The 22,392-nt window shown below is 35.4% G+C and overlaps 1 protein-coding gene across 2 annotated transcripts in view; it reads left to right on the top strand.

Moving 5' to 3' along the window:
* Window positions 1–21,754, top strand: part of LATS1 (large tumor suppressor kinase 1) — a 36,041-nt gene extending 14,287 nt beyond the window's left edge. For both annotated transcript variants that reach the window (XM_055535928.1, XM_055535927.1), the window contains 6 exons: window positions 2,190–2,337; window positions 8,287–9,785; window positions 12,251–12,833; window positions 15,853–16,035; window positions 16,231–16,337; window positions 17,921–21,754. In XM_055535928.1, coding sequence (XP_055391903.1) covers window positions 2,190–2,337; window positions 8,287–9,785; window positions 12,251–12,833; window positions 15,853–16,035; window positions 16,231–16,337; window positions 17,921–18,430 — 3,030 coding nt within the window. In that variant the 3' untranslated portion in view covers window positions 18,431–21,754. The remainder of the gene's footprint in view (window positions 1–2,189; window positions 2,338–8,286; window positions 9,786–12,250; window positions 12,834–15,852; window positions 16,036–16,230; window positions 16,338–17,920) is intronic.
* Window positions 21,755–22,392: the final 638 nt, after the last annotated feature.

Here is a 22,392-nt window from a genome sequence, read left to right as displayed (position 1 = left end):
AGCACTCCCTGATGAATTTTAATATGGGTGATTTGTATTATTTTTTTTTTTCCTTTTTTTTTTTTAAATTTTATTTTATTTTTAAACTTTACAAATTGTATTAGTTTTGCCAAATATCAAAATGAATCCACCACAGGTAAACATGTGTTCCTCATCCTGAACCCTCCTCCCTCCTCCATCCCCATACCATCCCTCTGGGTTGTCCCAGTGCACCAGCCCCAAGCATCCAGTATCGTGCATCGAACCTGGACTGGCGACTCATTTCATACATGATATTATACATGTTTCAATGCCATTCTCCCAAATCTTCCCACCCTCTCCCTCTCCCACAGAGTCCATAAGACTGTTCTATACATCAGTGTCTCTTTTGCTGTCTCGTACACAGGGTTATTGTTACCATCTTTCTAAATTCCATATATATGTATTAGTATACTGTATTGGTGTTTTTCTTTCTGGCTTACTTCACTCTGTATAATAGGCTCCAATTTCATCCACCTCATTAGAACTGATTCAAATGTATTCTTTTTAATGGCTGAGTAATACTCCATTGTGTATATGTACCATAGCTTTCTTATCCATTCATCTGCTGATGGACTTCTAGGTTGCTTCCATGTCCTGGCTATTATAAACAGTGCTGTGATGAACATTGGAGTACACGTGTCTCTATCCCTTCTGGTTTCCTCAGTGTGTATGCCCAGCAGTGGGATTGCTGGATCATAAGATTTGTATTATTTTAAATTTGCACATAAAGTGAGACTTACTAATCCTTTGTATCTCAGTACAAATTTGCAAAGTCTGATCACATAAAATGTGACCACAGTGTACCTTTTTATCTGTTGTCTAAGAAACAGGATACAAGAAGGACCAGTACCTAAATCAGTGATAGCAGCGTTCCTCCAGAAATCCTTGTGTTTTTGTCTCATTGGTCAGAATTGTCATGTGGCCACTGTAGGTATAAATAAAACGTCTATCAAAATCCTAGTGGCTTTTTAAAGAAAGAATAGATCTTGAGTAAGCAGCAAGTTTCTGCCACAGCCGTTTTTTACTAGGCCTCACAGTCATCTCCAGTCATTTCGTGTAAGACGATTGCCTAAAGTGTCTGTTCAACCCATTAGTCTTCCTAAGCCATTTCTCATTTAAAAGTAGTTTTTGAAATAGTGAATCCTATAGGACAAGTAAGTAGCTGCCTCCCTCTTGAAAAATGCATATCAGTATACTTTCTGCATGTTAGTGTATAATTTATGTTTACATAACATAAGGATAAGGAACAGAACAGGGGAACGAGCCATATCTGAGCTCCAGGCACTGTGCTGCTGTGCTTTTGTGTATTTTCTTGTGTAATCCTCATGTCAATTCTGAGTGAATTACAGATGAAGAAATCGAGCTCTGAGATGTTAAATTAAGTTGCCAAAGTTCACTCAGTTCTAAAGTGAGGCTGGAGTGTATTTTTGCTTCTAAGCATGAGAAAATAATACAGGGCTGCTGGAACTCAAACTCTTTGGTTCCAGTTGATCTCAAACTCCTTTTTTTTTTTCTGTCATACCACCTAGTCTCCTAAAGTCTTTGTGACATAATCATATAAAGTCTGAGTGTTTTCCCTCTGCCATTTGTCCTATATTTGTGTCCTTAAACTCTTAAGAAGGTAGGAACCAGAACAACATAGGTTTTTTACTAATAAACACAACAGAGATGTTTAATAAAATACTTACCATGATGCAAAAGAGTGGTTTCCAGTATGTTGATTGATACTGTTTTTAACAATCTGATAGTCTGTTTATATAAGAATGAAATTAAGAATGAGAAAACTCAGAAGCCTGTTATTATGACTGTATCTGGGAAAAAACTCTAGAAGAAAACAGGAATACTTTACATAAAGGTGAAAATATTAAAGAAACATTTGAAGGATTTGAGGGTTTGTTTTGTTTTCTTTAGTAATTTGAGATTGTATGGATTTTTATACTTTTACTGTGCTGTACCTTGTAGCTTATTTATTTTATCTATAGTAGTTTGTACCTCTTAATACCCTACCCTTATCTTGTCCCTCCCCCCATAGTAGTTTTACAAACAGGACATTAGTATTATGGCTTGAGGCCTTGTTCCTCAAAATTATGAACTTCTCTAGTGGAAGTTATAGTGTTCTTTCCTTCTTATTAATTATATGACTTAAATTTTATTAAACTTCATGTCAGGATATGGTTATACAAGCTCTTCAGAAAACTAATAACAGAAGTATAGAAGCCGCAATTGAATTCATCAGTAAAATGAGTTATCAAGATCCTCGACGGGAACAGATGGCTGCAGCAGCTGCCAGACCTGTTAATGCCAACTTGAAGCCAGGTGATTAATCAATTTTTTTTTCTAATCTCTTATTTTATAATATTTAAAGATATTTAAGTATATAAAATGTTTTGTCTTAGGAACTGTTAAAAGCATCACAGTGAGAGTCTCAAGCCAGAATAATAACATTATAGTTGTTAAGCCAAAATGAATTTTCAGATGGGGACCTAAAGTTCCATAGTTAATTCTGATAAGCAGCAGTCTAGGTTGAGAACTGCTTGATTGGTTATAATGCAACTGAAATATTTTTCTTTTTAACCATAAATATCATCATTCAAACTATTCATTTTTCATGTATATAATCTTTTCTTATTGTGAAACATGTTCGTCATAGATTTATTAGAAAGTAAATGAAATAAAGCACCACTATAAATACCCACCAGACTTTGGTATGTTTTATTTCTTAGTCTTTTTTTCCTGTGAAAAACGAGTGGATTTATATGTGTGTATTTTGTTTATTGTTTAAGTGAAAGCAGCTCTGCTGCTTCTAAGTCGCTTCAGTCGTGTCCGACCCCGTGCGACCCCATAGACGGCAGCCCACCAGGCTCCCCCGTCCCTGGGATTCTCCAGACAAGATCACTGGAGAGGGTTGCCATTTCCTTCTCCAATGCATGAAAGTGAAAAGTGAAAGGGAAGTCGCTCAGTCCTGTCCGACTCTTAGCGACCCCATGGACTGCAGCCCACCAGGCTCCTCCGTCCATGGGATTTTCCAGGCAAGAGGACTGGAGTGGGGTGCCGTCGCCTTCTCCGAGTGAAAGCAGCTGCTGCTGCTGCTGCTAAGTCACTTCAGTCATGTCTGACTCTGTGCGACCCCATAGACGGCAGCCCACCAGGCTCCCCCGTCCCTGGGATTCTCCAGGCAAGAACACTGGAGTGGGTTGCCATTTCCTTCTCCAAGTGGAAGCAGAGGGCATATAAAAAGCTGCTTTATTCACTTACTTCGCCATGTATAACTTTTCATTGTTATTAAGTGGCCTACAAAACACTTAGCTACAGTGAGATAGATTTGTCACATATGTTATTTAGCTGCCTCTCATTTTTTGACATTTGCCTGGCTCATTTTTTTTTTTTTGCCATTACAAACATACTGAAGTAAATTCCCTTTTACCTAAATCTTTGTACATTTCTGATGATTAGGTAAAAGTAAATTTTTAAAGATTTACAGAAAGTTTTTCTTATGGGCATACTTCATATTGTTGTGCTTCACTTCATTGCACTTTGCAGATACTGCATTTTTTACAAATTGAAGGTTTGTGGCAACCCTGCACCAAGCAAGTCTGTTGGTGCCATTTTGCAAGCAGCGTTTGCTCAATTCATAAATATTTGAAACCTTCCACCAATAAAGAGTATGACTCGCTGAAGGCTTAAATGATGGTTAGCCTTTTTTTTTTTAGCAATAAAGTATTTTTAATAAGATATGTACATTGTTTTTTAGATGTAATGCTATTACCCACTTACTACAGTGTATGTGTGTGTGTGTATATATATATATATATATATATTCATATATTCACATGTGTGTGTGTGTGTATAAGGTAAACATAACCTTTCTATGCACAGAGAAACCAAAAAGTTATGACTCACTTTATCGCATTATTCACCTTACTGAACCCACAACCGTCTCCATCCAAGATATGCCTGTATTGCTGTCCAGAAAGGTGTTACCAACTTAGACTGTCCCAATCATATGAGAATGCCTATATTTGTAACTCCTAGGTATTATCCTTTTCATATGTTTAATGGTTATGAAAGTACTATCAGTTTATATCCACATTTCTTTGATCACTGGTGAGCTTGAACATTTGTTTATTGATTGTTTTTAAATTGACATTTTAATTCTTTCTTAATCTTGAGTTTATCTTTTTAAATTGATTTGTAAGAGGCCTAATATTTTCATTCTTTCATTCAGCTAATTTTTATTGGTCAACTCCTATTTCAGGCCCTTTGCTTGGCATTGGGTATAAAATTCTTGCCCTTTTTTGGAGTTGAGATTCTAGTGAGGGAGATCAAATACAGAAATACATGTAGAATTACAAGTGTGAAAGAAGAGAGGAGAGTTATGTGATTCTGTGGACTTATACGATAGAGGGGGTTTTGACCTGATCAAGGACATCAGAGAAAACCTTCCTGTTAAACTGATAATAGAGCTGATATCTGAAGAAAGAAAAGGTTAGTAGGGATGGATTTAGTGAGGAAGTTTGTTCCTATGCATGGCTTGTTTGGCAACACGGGAGACCTGGGTTCAATCCCTGGGTTGGGAAGATCCCCTGGAGAAGAGAAAGGCTACCCACTCCAGTATTCTGGCCTAGAGAATTCCAAGGACTGTATAGTCCATGGGGTCACAAAGAGTTGGACACAACTGAGCGACTTTTGCTTTGATTTGTCTTTCAGTAAGGTATGTACATTTGAAGAAATGAAAGTGGCTCAAACGCTGAAAACAAGAGTGTAAGATACGAGTGGAGAAGTGCATAGGGGCCTGACTATGCAGGACTGTCTACTGATTTTATCCTAAGAGCAGTAGGAGGTAACGGAAACATTTCAAGCAGGGTAATGACATGATTCACTTTGTGTTTCAGAAAGATAGCTGCAGTGGATGAGAAAGAATTAGAGCAAAGGAGGGTGTAAACTTGATAAGAAATACAGTACACAGGAAATGAAGGTAATTTGGACTAGGGAGATGGTGGTGGAGAAAATTGAATGAATTAAGAAAGAGATAGGACGAATAAAATTGATAACATAGATACAGATTACATGTGGTGGGTGATAACAGAATGGGGTGACTCAGGCTTTTTGTGTATAAAAATGGATGGTGAGGCTTCACATTATGAAAGGGAATGCTCAGAGGACAGAACTTGATGGAGAAAGATCATAAGTCTGGTTTTTGACATAAGGTTTAGTTAGGTTCATTGAGTTATCCAGGTGAAAGTGTCCCATTATATTGCAGAATTTGTTGAAGATCCTAGCTTGATACTTCAGAATTCTTATCCAGTTTTCACCTCTTTTGTGTAGGGGCCGGGGGTGGGGGCGGTGCAGTGCCGCACCACTTTCAGGGTCTTAGTTCCTTGACCAGGGATTGAACCTGGAACCAGGGTGATTCATGGTTTGTCCATGTGGATGTTGAAGTTATAGAATGTTGTCAGGGCTTAGCAGAGAGCATCAAAGTTAGAATTTATGGGTGAATGAAGGTGAGCAAGTAGGTATTCATTAAGTGAACATTAAAAGAATGAATGTGACCTCCCACAGATAGCATGAGCTTCTAAAGAACTGGCTTTTTAAAAGAGAATGCAGAAATAACCATGATCTAGAAACATAATTGGAGAGCAAAGAAGTGGAGCTCCACCTTTTAACCCAGTTTATTTTTTAAAGAAAACCTTAATTGGAAAGGGCTGAAAGGAAAGGAATGTCAGCAGATGATAATCCGCTTTAAGAAGGTGGGGGAAAGCTTGGAGCAGAGGTCAGTAATAGAGGAGCATTTGCTCGTTATAGAATAAAGTGTGTCTAGAAGGCAGTAGTGGGGGGTTTAGGAAGTAGACGAACAGAGATCTTCATGGGAGGTTCATAGCAATAAGGGTGGCAGTGTACTTGGGGCTTTCCTGTGGCTCAGACAGTGAAGAATCATACTGCAATGTGGAAGATCTGGGTTCGATGCCTGGATTGGAAGATTCCCTTGAAGGAGGGCATGACAACCCACTCCAGTATTCTTGCCTAGAGAATCCTCATGTACAGAGGAGCCTGGCAGGCTACAGTCCATGGGGTCGTAAGGAGTTGGACACGACTGAGCAGCTAAGCACGACTAAGCACAGTGTACTTGAGGGTTGCAGGGATTTCGTCTTAACTGGTAAAAGTGGGAGAGTGATTTGGTACTTTTGGCCTCAGCTGATTCTCCGAGGAAGGTAAGACAGAGCCTGTGGTCAGAGGACTTGTGTAACTTGCCCAGAGGGATGACTGTCCCAGAAATTATAGCCCCAGGATGCTGACAAACTTAGATAAAATAGAGTGTTAAACTGTCCGTTCTGAATATTTACCAGTTTCTTTTTCATGTGTTTTTAAATACGTTTTCTCACAGGGTAATGTGGTGTTGACCTTTCAGATTTATGAGTGTTTCTTATTTGGTTTGTTTTGAATGGTGCTAAATGTTTTATGTACTTAAATCTGTCAGTCTTTTACTGTGTTGTTCTCTATGTTTGTCATACTTGGGAAGACCTTCCCAGGAGGTACAAAGAAGTACCCCAATATTAACAAATGTTCACTGCTTTGTTCCTAGTATACTTGTATGGTATCATCTTTAACATTTAAATGTTTAATCCTTCTGGGATATATTATTTATGTGTATTGTATTTTATACATATGTATTTTTCATATATTTTAAATACATTATATCAGCACTTTTCTAAGTGACAAAACTATTTTGAACACATCATTTTTTTTTCCTTTGGTATTGTATGTTTTCTTGCCTGTTTATTTGGAAATTCCATTAAATAGAGACTCTGTGAAAACTCTACCTTATTTAGTGTTCGGCTAGTTATCCCTTACTTTTTTGTTTTAAAAGCCATACTGAAATATATTTAAAATCAGTGTTATATTTATCAAAACTACAAATGGACACATCCTTTGGCTCAATAATGCCATTTCTAACAATTTATCTACCTAACATATCTATGAAATGATACCTGTACAAAATTCTTCATTGCTTTCGGAGGGGAGGGGTAAACCAAAAGATTGGAAACCACTTTAAAAGCCGTCAGGGAAACTGATTAAATAAATCTGGGTACAACCATATAGTGAAAAACTGTAATAACTTTTTTTTTTAAGTAAAAAACTGCTTTATGTACTAATATAGAATCTTTGGTTTTTTCAATGAAAAGACCCAGGCACAATAGTATATATAGGAGGTATATTGTTTTTTTTAATTGAAGTGTAGTCGATTTATATTGTTTCTGATGTACAGGAAAATGATTCACTTTTATATGTATACATATATATATATTCATTTTCATTTTTTTTCCATTATGGTTTATTACCATAATGGACATTAAATATAGTTCCCTTTGCTATACAATAGGACTTTGTTGTTATCCACTCTAAATATAATAGTTTACATCTGCTAGCCCCAAACTTCCAATCCAACCTCCCCCACCTCTACCCTCACCCCCTTGACAACCAGAAATCTATTCTCTATATCTGTGAGTCTGTTTCTCAGATAAGTTCATTTGTGTCATATTTTAGATTCCACATATAAGTGATGTATGTTATTTGTCTTTCTCTTTCTGACTTATTTTGCTTAGTATGATAATCTCTAGTTGCATCCATGTAGTTGCAAATAGCATTATTTCATTCTTTTTTTATGACTAACATTCCGGGGAGGTGGGGGGGGTGTGTGTATGTGTGTGTACACTACATCTTTATTCATTCATTTGTTAATGGACACTTAGGTTTCTTACATATCTTTGCTACTGTAAATAGTGGTGCTGTGAACACTGGGGTACATGTATCTTTTCCGATTATAGTTTTGTCCAAATACATGCCCAGGAGTGGTATTGCTGGATCATATGGCAACTTTTAGTTTTAGTTTTTTGATGAATCTCCATAGTGGCTGTACCAATTTACATTCCCACCAACAGTGTAGGAGGGTTTCCTGTCCCCTTTCTAGTACTATTTACTTGTGTATTCCTAAAATATCTTACTGATGACATTGGTTACCTTCAGTGACATTGGTTGGCTAAGGGACAGGGATCAGTGTCCTTTTGTACTGCCTGAATTTTAAGCTATGAGAAGGTATTACCTAGTCAAAAATGGATAAAATTCTAAAATATAAAACCACATGCTGAAATTTTATTTTTGTAATTCTTGAAAGAGTATTATCTTTTAGTAGCCTTAGATTTCCAAGCTAAATTTTTCAAAAGTAGGAGGTTAAAAAGGATGTTGTTTTTTTCTGTTTTATTCCCATAGGGAGTGTGCAACAATCAATTAACCGCAAACAAAGCTGGAAGGGTTCTAAAGAATCCTTAGTTCCTCAGAGACATGGTCCACCGCTAGGAGAAAGTGTAGCGTTCCGTTCTGAAAGTCCCAACTCACAGACAGATGTAGGAAGACCTTTGTCAGGATCTGGTATAACAGCATTTACTCAAGCTCATCCTAGCAATGGACAGAGAGTGAACCCCCCACCACCTCCTCAAGTAAGGAGTGTCACTCCTCCACCACCTCCAAGAGGCCAGACTCCCCCTCCAAGAGGTACAACTCCGCCTCCCCCATCATGGGAACCAAACTCTCAAACAAAGCGCTATTCTGGGAACATGGACTACGTCATCTCCCGAATCTCTCCAGTTCCACCTGGAGCCTGGCAGGAGGGCTATCCTCCACCACCTCTTAACACATCCCCAATGAATCCTCCTAATCAGGGACAGAGAGGCATTAATTCTGTTCCTGTTGGCAGACAGCCAATCATCATGCAGAGTTCTAACAAATTTAATTTTCCACCCGGGAGACCTGGAATTCAGAATGGTAGTGGTCAGACTGATTTTATGATGCACCAGAATGTTGTCCCTGCTGGCGCTGTCAATCGGCAGCCACCCCCTCCATATCCTCTGACCCCAACTAATGGACAAAGCCCCTCTGCTTTACAAACAGGGGGTTCTGCTGCTCCATCATCATACACAAATGGGAACATTCCTCAAGCTATGATGGTGCCAAACAGAAATAGTCATAACATGGAACTTTATAACATTAATATACCTGGACTGCAAACAACTTGGCCTCAGTCATCATCTGCTCCTGCCCAGTCATCCCCAAGCAGTGGACATGAAATCCCTACATGGCAACCTAACATACCAGTGAGGTCAAATTCTTTTAATAACCCATTGGGAAACAGAACAAGTCATTCTGCTAATTCTCAACCTTCGGCTACAACAGTCACTGCTATTACACCAGCTCCCATTCAACAGCCTGTGAAAAGTATACGTGTATTGAAACCAGAGCTGCAGACTGCTTTAGCACCTACACACCCTTCTTGGATACCACAGCCTGTTCAGAGTGTTCAACCTAGTCCTTTTTCTGAGGGTACTGTTATGCCGCCTGTTGCTGAAGCTCCAAACTATCAAGGTCCGCCACCACCTTACCCTAAGCATCTGCTACACCAAAACCCATCTGTTCCTCCATATGAATCGGTCAGTAAGTCTAGCAAAGAGGATCAGCCAAGCTTGCCTAAGGAAGATGAGAGTGAAAAAAGTTATGACAGTGTTGATACTGGAGATAAAGAAAAGAAACAGATTACCACTTCACCTATCACCGTTAGGAAAAACAAGAAAGATGAAGAGCGAAGGGAATCTCGTATTCAAAGTTATTCTCCTCAGGCATTTAAATTCTTCATGGAGCAACATGTAGAAAATGTGCTCAAATCTCATCAGCAACGTCTACATCGTAAAAAACAATTAGAGAATGAAATGATGCGGGTAAAACTTTTTTATATTATTTTTTATTTTTATTGGAATGTAGTTGATTTACAATGTTGTGTTAGTTTCAGTTGTACAGCAGAGTGAATCACTTATTCATATACATATACCCACTCTTTTTTATATTATTTTCCCATATAAGCCATTGCAGAATATTGAGTAGAGTTCCACGTGCCATATGGTACGCCTTTTTTAGTTATCTATGTAATATATAGTAGTGTGTCTATGTCAGTTCCAATCTCCCAGTTTATTCCTTATTCCGCTGGTAACCATAAGTTTGTTTTCTACATCTATAACTCTAGATCTGTTTTGTAAATAAGTCCATTTGTACCTTTTTTTTTCGATTCCACATATAAGCGATATTTGTCCTTCTTTTTCTGACTTACTTCACTCTGTATGACAGTCTCTAGGTCCATCCATGTTGCTGCAAATGGCATTATTTCATTCTTTTTATGGCTGAGTATAAAACCTTTAAAAGTTTCTATTTTTATACTTGATCATGCGTTTGCTTGGTGTTTATTTTAAAATATTGTGGTCTAGTATTTTTCTTTTTATGCTAAATGTATTATCAGTTATTTAAAAGTCAGTAAACATTAAAGTACTTTAGATTATACCATTTTATTTTAGCATTTCAGGATTTACCCAGAATTTTCTATAATAAAATTGTAATAAATTAAGAAAAGTATAATTTGCAGTATGCAGTTTAGGTATACATAATCCCTTCAATGGAAACTGAAGCAAGAGTTATTTTCTAGAGTTTACATATTATCTTACATTTTAAAATAAACTAGAAATGTCTTAGTCCTATCTCTTGATAAACTTATGAAACATATATTTTTACTTATAGTTGTGTTGGGGCTTAGGGGTTTATTCATCAGGTTGGTCTTATTAGAAGTTTCAGAGACATCTCCTTTCAGTTATTTCCCCTTCTAATTTTATTTTTATAATGTACTAGAAAAATGTCCTGGAATTATTAAAATCTACTAAAAAGGAGATCAGAATAACTAAACCCTTTAGATTAATATCTGTTGTGATTCCACATAACTCTCTTCTTTAGATGCTATGGTGGTACTGTTATTTTTATCACATGTTTACAGTTCAGAGGTTTGACTCCCAGTCTTAGATCTACTGCCCCAAATCTTAAGAGCCTCATTTGTGTTAAAGTTTCTCATGACATTTGAGAGAGCTATTCTTTTAAAATGATTTTTCTGGATCTGACTTCACAGTATAGTTACTCTTGCTATAAACTGAATTTATTGTGAGAAATATCATAATAACCTATATGGCTTATCCATATTTAGCTCTTAGGATTTCTTACTAAAGTCTGTCTGTATGTATTTTCTTAGTTTATTTTTCCTTTTTCCTCTTCACTTTCACTAATAGCTGATTTAAACTTTTATGGTGTTGGAAGCTTTGCTGACTTCTGTAGCCTCCATTACTGTGTAGGCAAGTAAGATTTTAAGAGAAACAGTTCTTTACTAAGTCTGGCATGCCACCCTTCTTAAAAGATTTTGCATGCAAATGCTTATTCTAACAGAAGCATGAGGTTGCTGTATTTTAATTAGCCTTGCATTTCTAGAGTTATCTACTTTTCAAAACAAATTCCTTTTCTATTTAGATTCTTAATTAATCCTTTATTAACTAGTCATAAATAGACTGTTCTTTCCTTCTAAATCCAGGTATTCCATGTCTACTTAGACATTGGGTTTTGGTTTTTGTTTTTATCTGGGTTTTTTTGGCATCTTCATAAGTTACACTGACTCTTCTTTGAAATGTTCCAAAATATCTAAAAGATACCTTATAATCAAACAAGTAGTCCCTTTGAAATAAGGTAGGACATACTCTGTGCATTTTGTGTTAGTGATGGCTGTGAGTCCTACCCTTACTCTAATGCCCTGAAAAAGATAAAAGGAAAGACTGACTTATTAGTGAGTGGGTTGACTAGAGAAGATATTCTTTTGTTCTTAATACATCAGTTTTTTAGAATAAATGAACCTGGAGCGGAAGAATTTCTTTTCATGAAGACCAAAGTGAGAATATTTGAGACATAGGCATTCTATAAGTAGATGCATATAATGAAAGCAATCTGATTATGTAGGTTGGGATGAATGTGCAGGGAGAGATAGATGAGGGTGCATGTTAACATGTTTGGCGATTGCACATTGGGAACTCTTTTTTAGTGCATTAGAGAGGAGTAGAAAGCTGACCACTGATAGCATCTTCTCCTTGCTCTCCACAGCAGACTCTGCATATGTATTCACCTTGTGTATCCTGTTAACTATCCCTTATGCTGCACTTTTGATAATTAATTTTCTCTGAAATAAATTATAGATTTCTAACATGCTTTATTAAAAATTATTATGCTTTTAACCTTTAAATATATATGCCTGAACTTTTTCCAAGCGATTTCTTAATATTTAGTATAGAAGATAATTCCTCATTTAATATTTAGTTTATTTGCCTAGGTTGGATTATCTCAAGATGCCCAAGATCAAATGAGAAAGATGCTTTGCCAAAAAGAGTCTAATTACATCCGTCTTAAGAGGGCTAAAATGGACAAGTCTATGTTTGTGAAGATAAAGACATTAGGGATAGGAGCATTTGGTGAAGTCTGTCTAGCAAGAAAAGTAGATACCAAGGCTTTGTATGCAACAAAAACTCTTCGAAAGAAAGATGTTCTGCTTCGAAATCAAGTTGCTCATGTCAAAGCTGAGAGAGATATCCTGGCCGAAGCTGACAACGAATGGGTAGTTCGTCTTTATTATTCATTCCAAGACAAAGACAATTTATACTTTGTAATGGACTATATTCCTGGGGGTGATATGATGAGCCTATTAATTAGAATGGGCATCTTTCCAGAAAATCTGGCACGATTCTACATAGCAGAACTTACCTGTGCAGTCGAAAGTGTTCATAAAATGGGTTTTATTCATAGAGATATTAAACCTGATAACATTTTGATTGATCGTGATGGTCATATTAAATTGACTGACTTCGGCCTCTGCACTGGCTTCAGATGGACACATGACTCTAAGTACTACCAGAGTGGTGAGTAAAATCATAAAATTTGTATGTATTCATATGACTTATTAGTGTAATAAAATATAAGATGATATTATCCCTGGATGGGAGCCAGAAGTCCTGGGTCAGGTCTTAACTCCATTGGATAAATGTGAGTGAATCCTTTAGATACTTAAATTTATAAAATGAAAGTGTGTTAGAATTATTTATTTCTAAATGTCATTAACATTTTTGAGTTAATCTCTTTACATTTTGTTAATGTGAAATGTGTCGGACAAATAACAATTTGAAAATAATTAAAAAAAAATTTTAATTGAAGGATAATTGCTTTACAGAATTTTGTGGTTTTTTTTTTTTTTCCTTAATTTTTTTATTATTCTTTTTTTTTACTTTACAATATTGTATTGGTTTTGCCATACATCAACATGCATCTGCCACAGGTGTACACGTGTTCCCCATCCTGAACCCCCCTCCCACCTCCCTCCCCATACCATCCCTCTGGGTCATCCCAGTGCACCAACCCCAAGCATCCTGTATCCTGCATCGAACCTGGACTGGCGATTCGTTTCTTATATGATATTATACATGTTTTAATGCCATTCTCCCAAATCATCCCCCACTTCCCGTGGTTTTCTGTCATACAACAGTTTGGAAATAATTTTTAAATGAAGCCCCCTACACACCACTCAGCTTAAGAACTAGGTTATTAGTATTTTTGAAGTCCCTAAACAATCACTTTGCTTTCTTTCCTCCATAGAGGTAACCTTTATTTCAAAACTCCATAGTCAGTTCTTTACTTTTCTGTATACTTTTATGCATATCTCTGAACAACGTATTACTTCATTTTGCCTACTCTTGAACCTTTATTTAAATGTAATCATTCTACATGTATTCTTCTATGTTGACTTCCTATATTTGTTTGAGGTTCATCTGTGTTCCTGCATATAAATAAATAATAACATTTATTTTCACAGCTCTTTAGGATTCCATTGTATGACTGTTATACAGCTCGTTTAAACACTTTATGTACATGATTCTTATGTACATGATTCTCTTTAATCCTCACAATATCATTGTGAGGCAGAGTGAAGAACCTGAGGCTAAGTTAGAAATTTGCCCATGGTCGGACAGAAAATAAGTGTAAGGGCTAGGCTTTGAACCCAGGTTTGTCTGCTTACAGGGCCCATGTTATTTCTGCTATACCACACTGCCTCACCAAGATCCCTCCAAGCACTAATGGAAGTGTAAGTCAATCTAACATTTGTTGAATACTTACCATGACTAGGTGCTTTATATATATTCTAATTTAATGTTCACAGCAATCCTCTGAGGTAAGTATTACTGCCTCCAGTGCTTCTTGTGAACACAAGCGGATTTACATTAAATGGATAGAACTGAAGATACCTGAACCTACTTTAATGTTCAGGTTAACATAATTTAGTATCTCCCCTGATTTACCTGAATCTTATCTGGGGCTTTTCTTAAAAATATGATTCTTAGGCTCTATTCCAGTCTTCTGATTGAAAATCTCCACTGGAGGGTAGAAATTGTATTTTAATCAAACATTCAAGTTGTTTATTATAGTTAGGTTAATTTCAGATTTTTTTCCCTAGGTGATTTCATCCAGTCATAGCTTTAATTACTACCTCTGCATCAGTGAATTCCAAATCTCTCTTCAGAAATGTCCTCCCCCTTTCATAAGGATTCCTAATAGGCCTTTCAAACTTAAGACTGCTAATAAATGATTCTTAATTTCTCCCCCTCCCTTTTGGTAAATTGTACTACCACCACCCATCCTTGATTCTAAATGTGTTCACTTTTCTCCATATGCACTATTATCATCATAGTCCAAACTTAACTTTAATAGCCTCTTACCTGGTCTCTTTTTCACCCTTGTCCTCTCTATAATCTGTTCTCTATACAGCAGTTAAAAGTTTTCTTTTTTTTTTTTTTTATTTTTTTTTTTTTATTTTTTTTTCCATTTATCAGGGCAGCTTGCTTGTTGGATTTTAAGTTACTGCTTGAGAAATAACTGATTATTTGTTTACCTGAAATCAGTATTTTACTTGTTGTTTAGTCACTCAGTTGTGTCCAACTCCTTCTGACCCCATGGACTGTAGCCTGTTAGGCATCTCTGTCCATGGGATTCCTCAGGCAAGAATAATGGAGTGGGTTGCCATTTCCTTCTCCAAAAAGTTTTCTTTTTTAAACGTATATCAGACCTTTTCATCACTTCAAGAGAATGAAAAGGTTTGATGTGTGTTTTAAAAGAAATGCCTTCATTTAATACTTATGTATACATGTAAGTATATTCATATATATAAATACATATATATATATATTCCAGTATCTTCACTGTACTTGGAGTAAAAGGCAAATCGTTTGTTTTGCTTGTAAAACCCATGTGCGCTGTCTCCTGCTCCATTTCGTACCATTCTCCCCTTTAGTAACCACACTGGTCCTCTCGAGTACTGTTGTGTGTAGAATGTCTTGTCTGGTTTTCATATTGTTGAGTTCCTCTTTTTTTTAAAACAAATGTCACCTCAGCACATTTGCCACATCACCACATGTTGATTCTCTGTACGGGACGCATCACTGGTTCTTACATATGTATTTGTTATATTTTCCCCCTACAGATAACCTGCCTGAGAGAAGAATATTGTCTTTATTGTTAATGTTGTCATTTGCTGAATAAATGAAACATGAATCTAATTTGTTTGAAACTTTGTCCAGAATAGTATTGGAGAGCAGCCTGAATAACAAATTCTCAGACCTGCCTACTCAATAACTTTTATTGTCCTCATTTATTGTTGAGTAAATTACTGCATCTTAGGCTAATTTTTCTTAGTGTAAGACTTGTCCTTTTGGTATTTCAAGAGTACAGTCTCTAGTTATTAATAAGCATACCATCAGTGATTTGGCATACGTTGGGTCTTAGCTTGTCAACATGGAGAAACGTTGTTAACGCTAAACTAGGATGTCTAAAGATTAAACAGATAGGTTTACTCTTGTTTTTATTTATTTATGTATTTATTTTACTATACAGGTGACCATCCACGGCAGGATAGCATGGATTTCAGTAATGAATGGGGTGACCCCTCTAACTGTCGATGTGGTGATAGACTGAAACCACTGGAGCGGAGAGCTGCGCGCCAGCACCAGCGGTGTCTCGCACATTCTTTGGTTGGGACTCCTAATTATATTGCGCCTGAAGTCTTGTTACGAACAGGTAGACGTTTGTCTTACAAAGAATCTCAGTATGCCTGTAGACCAGGAGAATATGGCCAATGGTTCAGGTTTACAATAAAAGTATTAATTCTATAGTATAAATTGGTAATTTAATATTAATTTTGATTTTATTCATTCTGAGCAGTTTTTTCTAAAGTGCCTTATGAATAACCATAAATTTGGTGTCTAATTTTAGGCTATACACAGTTGTGTGATTGGTGGAGTGTTGGTGTCATTCTTTTTGAAATGTTGGTGGGACAGCCGCCTTTCTTGGCACAGACACCATTTGAAACACAAGTGAAGGTAAGGTGTAGAATCTGTACCAAAATAATTGTTATGAAGCCCCAATACCATACACCTTTATCAGTCCTTTACTTAGAGCATCTTAATTTACAATTAAAGAATGAGCTTGTAAGGATATAGGAACCCACTGAAATTCCACGTGTGCTCTCCCCCGTGTGACTTTACCACCCCTATATCCTTCCTCATGCACACACTACAGTCATGGCTCTTCCTCTTACAAGTTTTTAGTACCTTTTGAAGATGTATTCCAATTTATTCTTTCTACTGACTGCTGGCTTTGTTTCCTTTCATGTACATTCTGACCCCAAACTACTAACAAATGTCTATATCTCCCTAGCACTTAAATGAAAAGCTGCTCACAATTCTGATCACAAATTATCCCATTTAAGAAGCCTTTTAGTGGCCTTGTCTATAAAGTCCAAGTCTTTCCTTTGTTCATACCATTCCCTCTGTATGGAATGCCCTTCTTTCTTTCCCATGTTTCACAACTTTCCCTCTTTTCTGTTTCACTCCTGGGCATTTTTAATCATTTTTTGAGCGTATCTTGACATACACTATCTTTTCTATGACACTCTCCTCAAGTTATAACTTCTGTCTGTCACTTCATTTAATACATTATATTTAAAACTTCCTTCAGAATTTCTTTTGTTACAGGTTTACTGGTAATACATTCTCTCAGGTTTGTGTCAGATTTGTCTGAAAGTATCTTTATTTTGCCTTCATTTTAATACATATGTATATATGAAATAAATGCATAGGTAGAAATACAAATATGGTTGTGTGGGTGCTGTGTGTGAAAAATTGGATGCTTTCTCCCTAAAGATGAAGAATAAGGCAAGGATGTCTGGTCTGAGTCTTATTCAGCATAGTTCTGGATGTCTTAGCCAGTGTAATACAACAGTGAAAGAAAAAGCATAAAGGTTAGGGGAAAAAAAAACTTGCTTTATTCACAGGTGGCATAATTTTCTATATTGAAAATCTCAGGCAATCTGTGAAAACCTCCATAGAACTAATAAGTGACTTTAATACGGTTGTAGGGTATGAGAGTAATATGTAAAAATCAATCGAATAGGTGAGCCAATTCTAAAATTCATTTTGGTGGACAAAGAAACTGATAACAAAAACAAGTTTTTAAAAGGACAGAGTTTAAGGAATCAACTACTTGATTTTAAGACTTAAGAGGAAGTTACACTAATCCGGATAGTATGATATTGGCAAGAGGAAAGAATCAGTGAACTTAAAGAAAAATCGATAGAAATTATGCAGTCTCAACAGCAGAGAGAAAAAAGAATTTGAAAGTACAATAACTTCAGGGACTTCCTTGGCAGTCCAGTGGTTAAGACTGCACTCTCAATGCAGGAGGCATGGGTTTGATCCCTGGTCAGGGACCTAAGATCCCACAGGCTGTGTGGTGTGGCCAAAAAACAAACCAAAAAAATAAAGGTAAGGAATGTGAAATACCATGCAATTTATGTAAAAACACACAAACACAAATAGTCCAGTAAGACTTCTTCATATAAAACTTGGAGGAAATTTGTTTTTCTTACCTCTTACCTTCTAATTTTTAAAAATCTTCTTTAAAGGTTATCAACTGGCAAACATCTCTTCACATCCCACCACAAGCTAAACTGAGTCCTGAAGCCTCTGATCTTATTATTAAACTCTGCCGAGGACCAGAAGATCGCCTAGGCAAGAATGGTGCTGATGAAATAAAAGCTCATCCATTTTTTAAAACAATTGATTTTTCCAGTGACCTGAGACAGCAATCTGCTTCATACATTCCTAAAATCACACACCCAACAGATACATCAAATTTTGATCCTGTTGATCCTGACAAGTTACGGAGTGATGATGATGAGGAAGAAAATGTAAATGACACTCTCAACGGATGGTATAAAAATGGAAAGCACCCTGAACATGCTTTCTATGAATTTACCTTTCGGAGGTTTTTTGATGACAATGGCTACCCTTATAATTATCCAAAACCTATTGAATATGAATATGTTAATTCACAAGGCTCAGAGCAGCAGTCAGATGAAGATGATCAGCACACAGGCTCAGAGATGAAAAATCGTGATCTCGTGTATGTTTGACGCACTAGGAAATAATTGTAATGAGGATTTGCAAAAAGGCCTGAAACGCAGGGTTTTTTGAAGCTCTGAGAGTAAAATTATGCAAATGTGACAGAGCTATGTATGTGTGCTCTGTGTACAGTATTTTATGTTCCTAAATTATGGGAAATCCTTTTAAATATTAATTTATTCCAGCCTTTTAAATCAGTAATTTAGAAAAAAATTTGTTATAAAGAAAGTAAATTATGAGCTGAATATTATAGTCAGTTCTTGGTACTTAAAGTACTTAAAATAAAAAATAGTGCTTTGTTTAAAAGAAGAAGCCTGTTTTCTATGTGTACATAATGCTAAATAATTTTAAAAAACAAGAATTTTTGAAATTTTTTTGAAAGACAGTTTTAGTTTCATCTTGCTTTAACCAAATATGAAATATACCCCACATTTACAGAGCTGTTTTTTTTTTTTTTCTTTCCCCATAACTTTATTCTTAGAAAAAATAAGCTCTAGAAATGAAGGCATCATGGTGGTGAGTGTTCCTAGGCTAACGATAGTCTGTATAATTCACATTTGATAAATAAGAAATACAAAGTTGAATATGAACACAAAATATGAAATACAAAAATGAAATATAGTATGCTCATCCAAATGAAAAATAGTGCAGCTTATCTTTTTTTCCCCCTCTGTAGAATATTTAATTTTTTAACATATCTCAAAAATTAATGACTTTGAAAGAAGCAAATCACTACATTTTTCTTTCCATACTGGTATTTTTAATGCTGCTTTCAGTTTTTAAAGGGAATAAAGCTGCCATAAATTAAAAGTTTCAGTACTAAAAGCTAAGATCTTTCATATTTTGACTCTGAAACTAAAAAAAAATAATTCCACATGTTAAGCAGAAAGATTATTTTCAACTTCATATAAAACTTAGATTAGAACTTACTTGTGGGTACCTTTGGATTATGTCATCAATAATGTACATTTCCTCTTTCAAAACAGTGCTGCATACATGGACTGTTACTGGCAAAGGAAAGTCTGGCTATTTGGCAGCATTTTACCTATGGTCAGATTAATTGGTGAAAAAAATTATTATTATGTAACTCCTAATTAAGATGGCCATTAGTAATTATGAAAAAATACATAGTGGTCTTTTAGAAAATTCAAAACCTCATAACTTATTTAAAGTTAAATAATATGTCTTTCAGCATTACTATTATATATAATACTTAGGTTTTAAGGACAGCTTGTTGTTTCATACCAAAATACATTTAGCTTATCTTGTAGGAAGGGGGAAAGGGCTCTAATTCTAACATTAGTAAAATTTGTATTTTATTTGCTTTTCTTAAGCTCCACTGGTAGGGAATTGTTTTATCACAACTTAAGAGGCATAATTTTAGTGATTTTCAAACTTATTCATATAAAAGCTAATGGAATCATATATGTAAGTAAAATTAAAGGCAAAAAAAAAAAGGCAAAGCCTGTTCCAGCTGAATTGGGGAGGGCAAAGATTAATTAGCTCACACTTACAACGTTTTCATAGGTGGCCTTCTCAGAGCACTGCATAACCCACTATGTAATGGTGGGTCTTTGGCAGTTATTGGTCATTTTGAGAATCTGATGAAAATTGTGGGCTCTGTTCCCAGAAAAATGCACAGCAACAGATATGCCTAAGATGTCGCATTGCAGTTGGATGTATTGAAACCTGTCACAAACTCTTGGTTATGGACCTCTGTCCTATAAGAACACTGATATATTAAATTAAGAACTTTGCATTAAATTTACTGATGAGTGCTCAGATTAGCACATCTTGTATAAACACTGATAATTTATGATGAGAAAGGTCTGTACCATGTGATAAGATATCCTTGTGAATGCCTCTCTTTCTGCTATAGCGTTCCACTTTAAACACACCCTTTCAAGGGCACTAACATACATGTTTGACTTGTTACAGGCTTAATACAGAAATATTTTGAAGGACCTCTACTCAGAATTGTGAGAAAATGCACTGTGTAAGACAGCAGTCTTCACTTCATGGAGCATTTGATTAGTCCTGTAAAATTCTATGCAAAACATATTAGTTCAAGAACTTTTGTTGTTACCCCCTTGCTCTTCAGGGCTTTCTCAGATTTATTGAAATTTCCATTTAGTTTTTATTTCTGGACTATGGTGCAATACAGTAGAGAACCAACTTTGTTACAGTTACATTGTAGAAAAACTAAGGTGCTGTCTTCCCCCTCTCCCCACAAAGTCTGTGTTGCCTTTACTCCTCAAATGTAACAGACACTACAAATATTGTATCCTTTTAAATTTCCTCTGACAATATAAACTTTTTGTATTTAAATGAAGCAGTGTACAAGCCTTTAGTATCTGCATTTTTTAACAGTTTGGATATACTGTCATATTCCCAAGCTATTAAAGTACATTAAGCTGACTTATTCCCAAACTATATTCCAGTAGGAATCTGGTGCTTCCTGCCAAAAAGATGAGACCAGTGTCAAAAATCTATATGGTCTCAGTTGAAATAGAGTGAAAACACTGATCATCATGTTTTCTTTTTAAAATAATTTTGCCAGTCATTAAAAAAAAAAAACTTGCTGTCTTTCTTATACTTTCCCCTTTTATGCATATCAATAGTATTTATGAAATGTGTTCTGTAATTATGTAATTGTAGATACAGTTATGTATTGTCCAGTGATGTCCTAAGGCAGGCCCTGTTGCTATATCTTTTCTACCTTATTTGTAATAGAAACTATAGAATGTATGACTAAGAAGTCACTTTGAAATTGACTTTTTAAAAAAGTTATTACCTTCTGCTGTTGCGAAGTGCAAAACTGTGAGTGGAAATGATTTATTCTGACTTAATAATATGTTGAAATTAGAGAATACAGTGGGAGGATTTTTAGATATTGCTGCTGCTGTTACCTAAGGTACTTTAGACATTTTTCTTTAATAAACAAAAATCCCTTTGGTATTTAAAGTAAAACATTTAGCCTGTTTGTTTTAATCTAAAACAAAAAGTAATTTTGGTCAATATAATGGTATATTTGTAAAGCGCCTTAATAGATCCCTTGTGAAGGCACTATATACCACAGTTTACTTTTATATTGTATTATGTATATAAGTATTTTGTATTAAAATTGAATCAGTACAACACTACAGTTTTATAAAGTAATGCTTTGTTAGGAAAAGGAATTACAGCTTTGCAATATAACTGAATTGTTTTGCATACTTAAGAATGTAGTAGAAATGAGTAATCAGCCTGTGTTTTTAATGAATCTATTTGTATTTTCCCAATCATTTTCTCTAGTGTAACATTTGCTGGGATCATAATAAAAAAAAAAAGCAAAATTCAAATCTTTAAATTATGTGTGGAAAGCTTTTAGGGTAAGTTGATTTTATTAATTCAAAAATTTAATCTTTTTATTCTCAGAAAATTTATGGTCAAAAATCTGATACTTTGGAATTAAAAAAAAAAAAAATATATATATATATATAGCTAATGATAATTCCTACTTAGATTAATGCAAACTGAATAGAGTTAGTGTAAACCAGTAAAATGTTTTCATTTTGTCCAATATAAGTACAATAAATAGTTCATGTTAAAGGCTTCCTTTAGGTCAGTACAGGTTTAAAAAATTAATAATTTTCAACTATTAAACTCTGTGTCTAGTATCATTTGAGTCCAGTTTATGATTTTTAAAATGTGAAGTTATTGGCTAATCTCTTTTCCTTTATTTACAGTCTTTTACTTTATCACATGAACTGCCTACCAAATATATATGTTGTTGTTATACCTTAAATCCATTTTACGTAGATGAACAAGTATTTAGGGGTTTCCCCCCCCTTTTTCAAGTATTACCATCATTCTTAGGTCTCCTTTTATCCTCTTGTCTGCACACACTTTATATTTGGTCTATATGAGACTGTTGTGTAACTGATGCAATCTGCATTATGTTTATGATTCCTTTTACTACTATTTTTTAAAA

Source organism: Bubalus kerabau, chromosome 9 (genome assembly GCF_029407905.1).
Source record: "Bubalus kerabau isolate K-KA32 ecotype Philippines breed swamp buffalo chromosome 9, PCC_UOA_SB_1v2, whole genome shotgun sequence".
NCBI lineage: Eukaryota > Metazoa > Chordata > Mammalia > Artiodactyla > Bovidae > Bubalus > Bubalus kerabau.
This window is presented reverse-complemented; position numbering and strand designations above follow the sequence as displayed.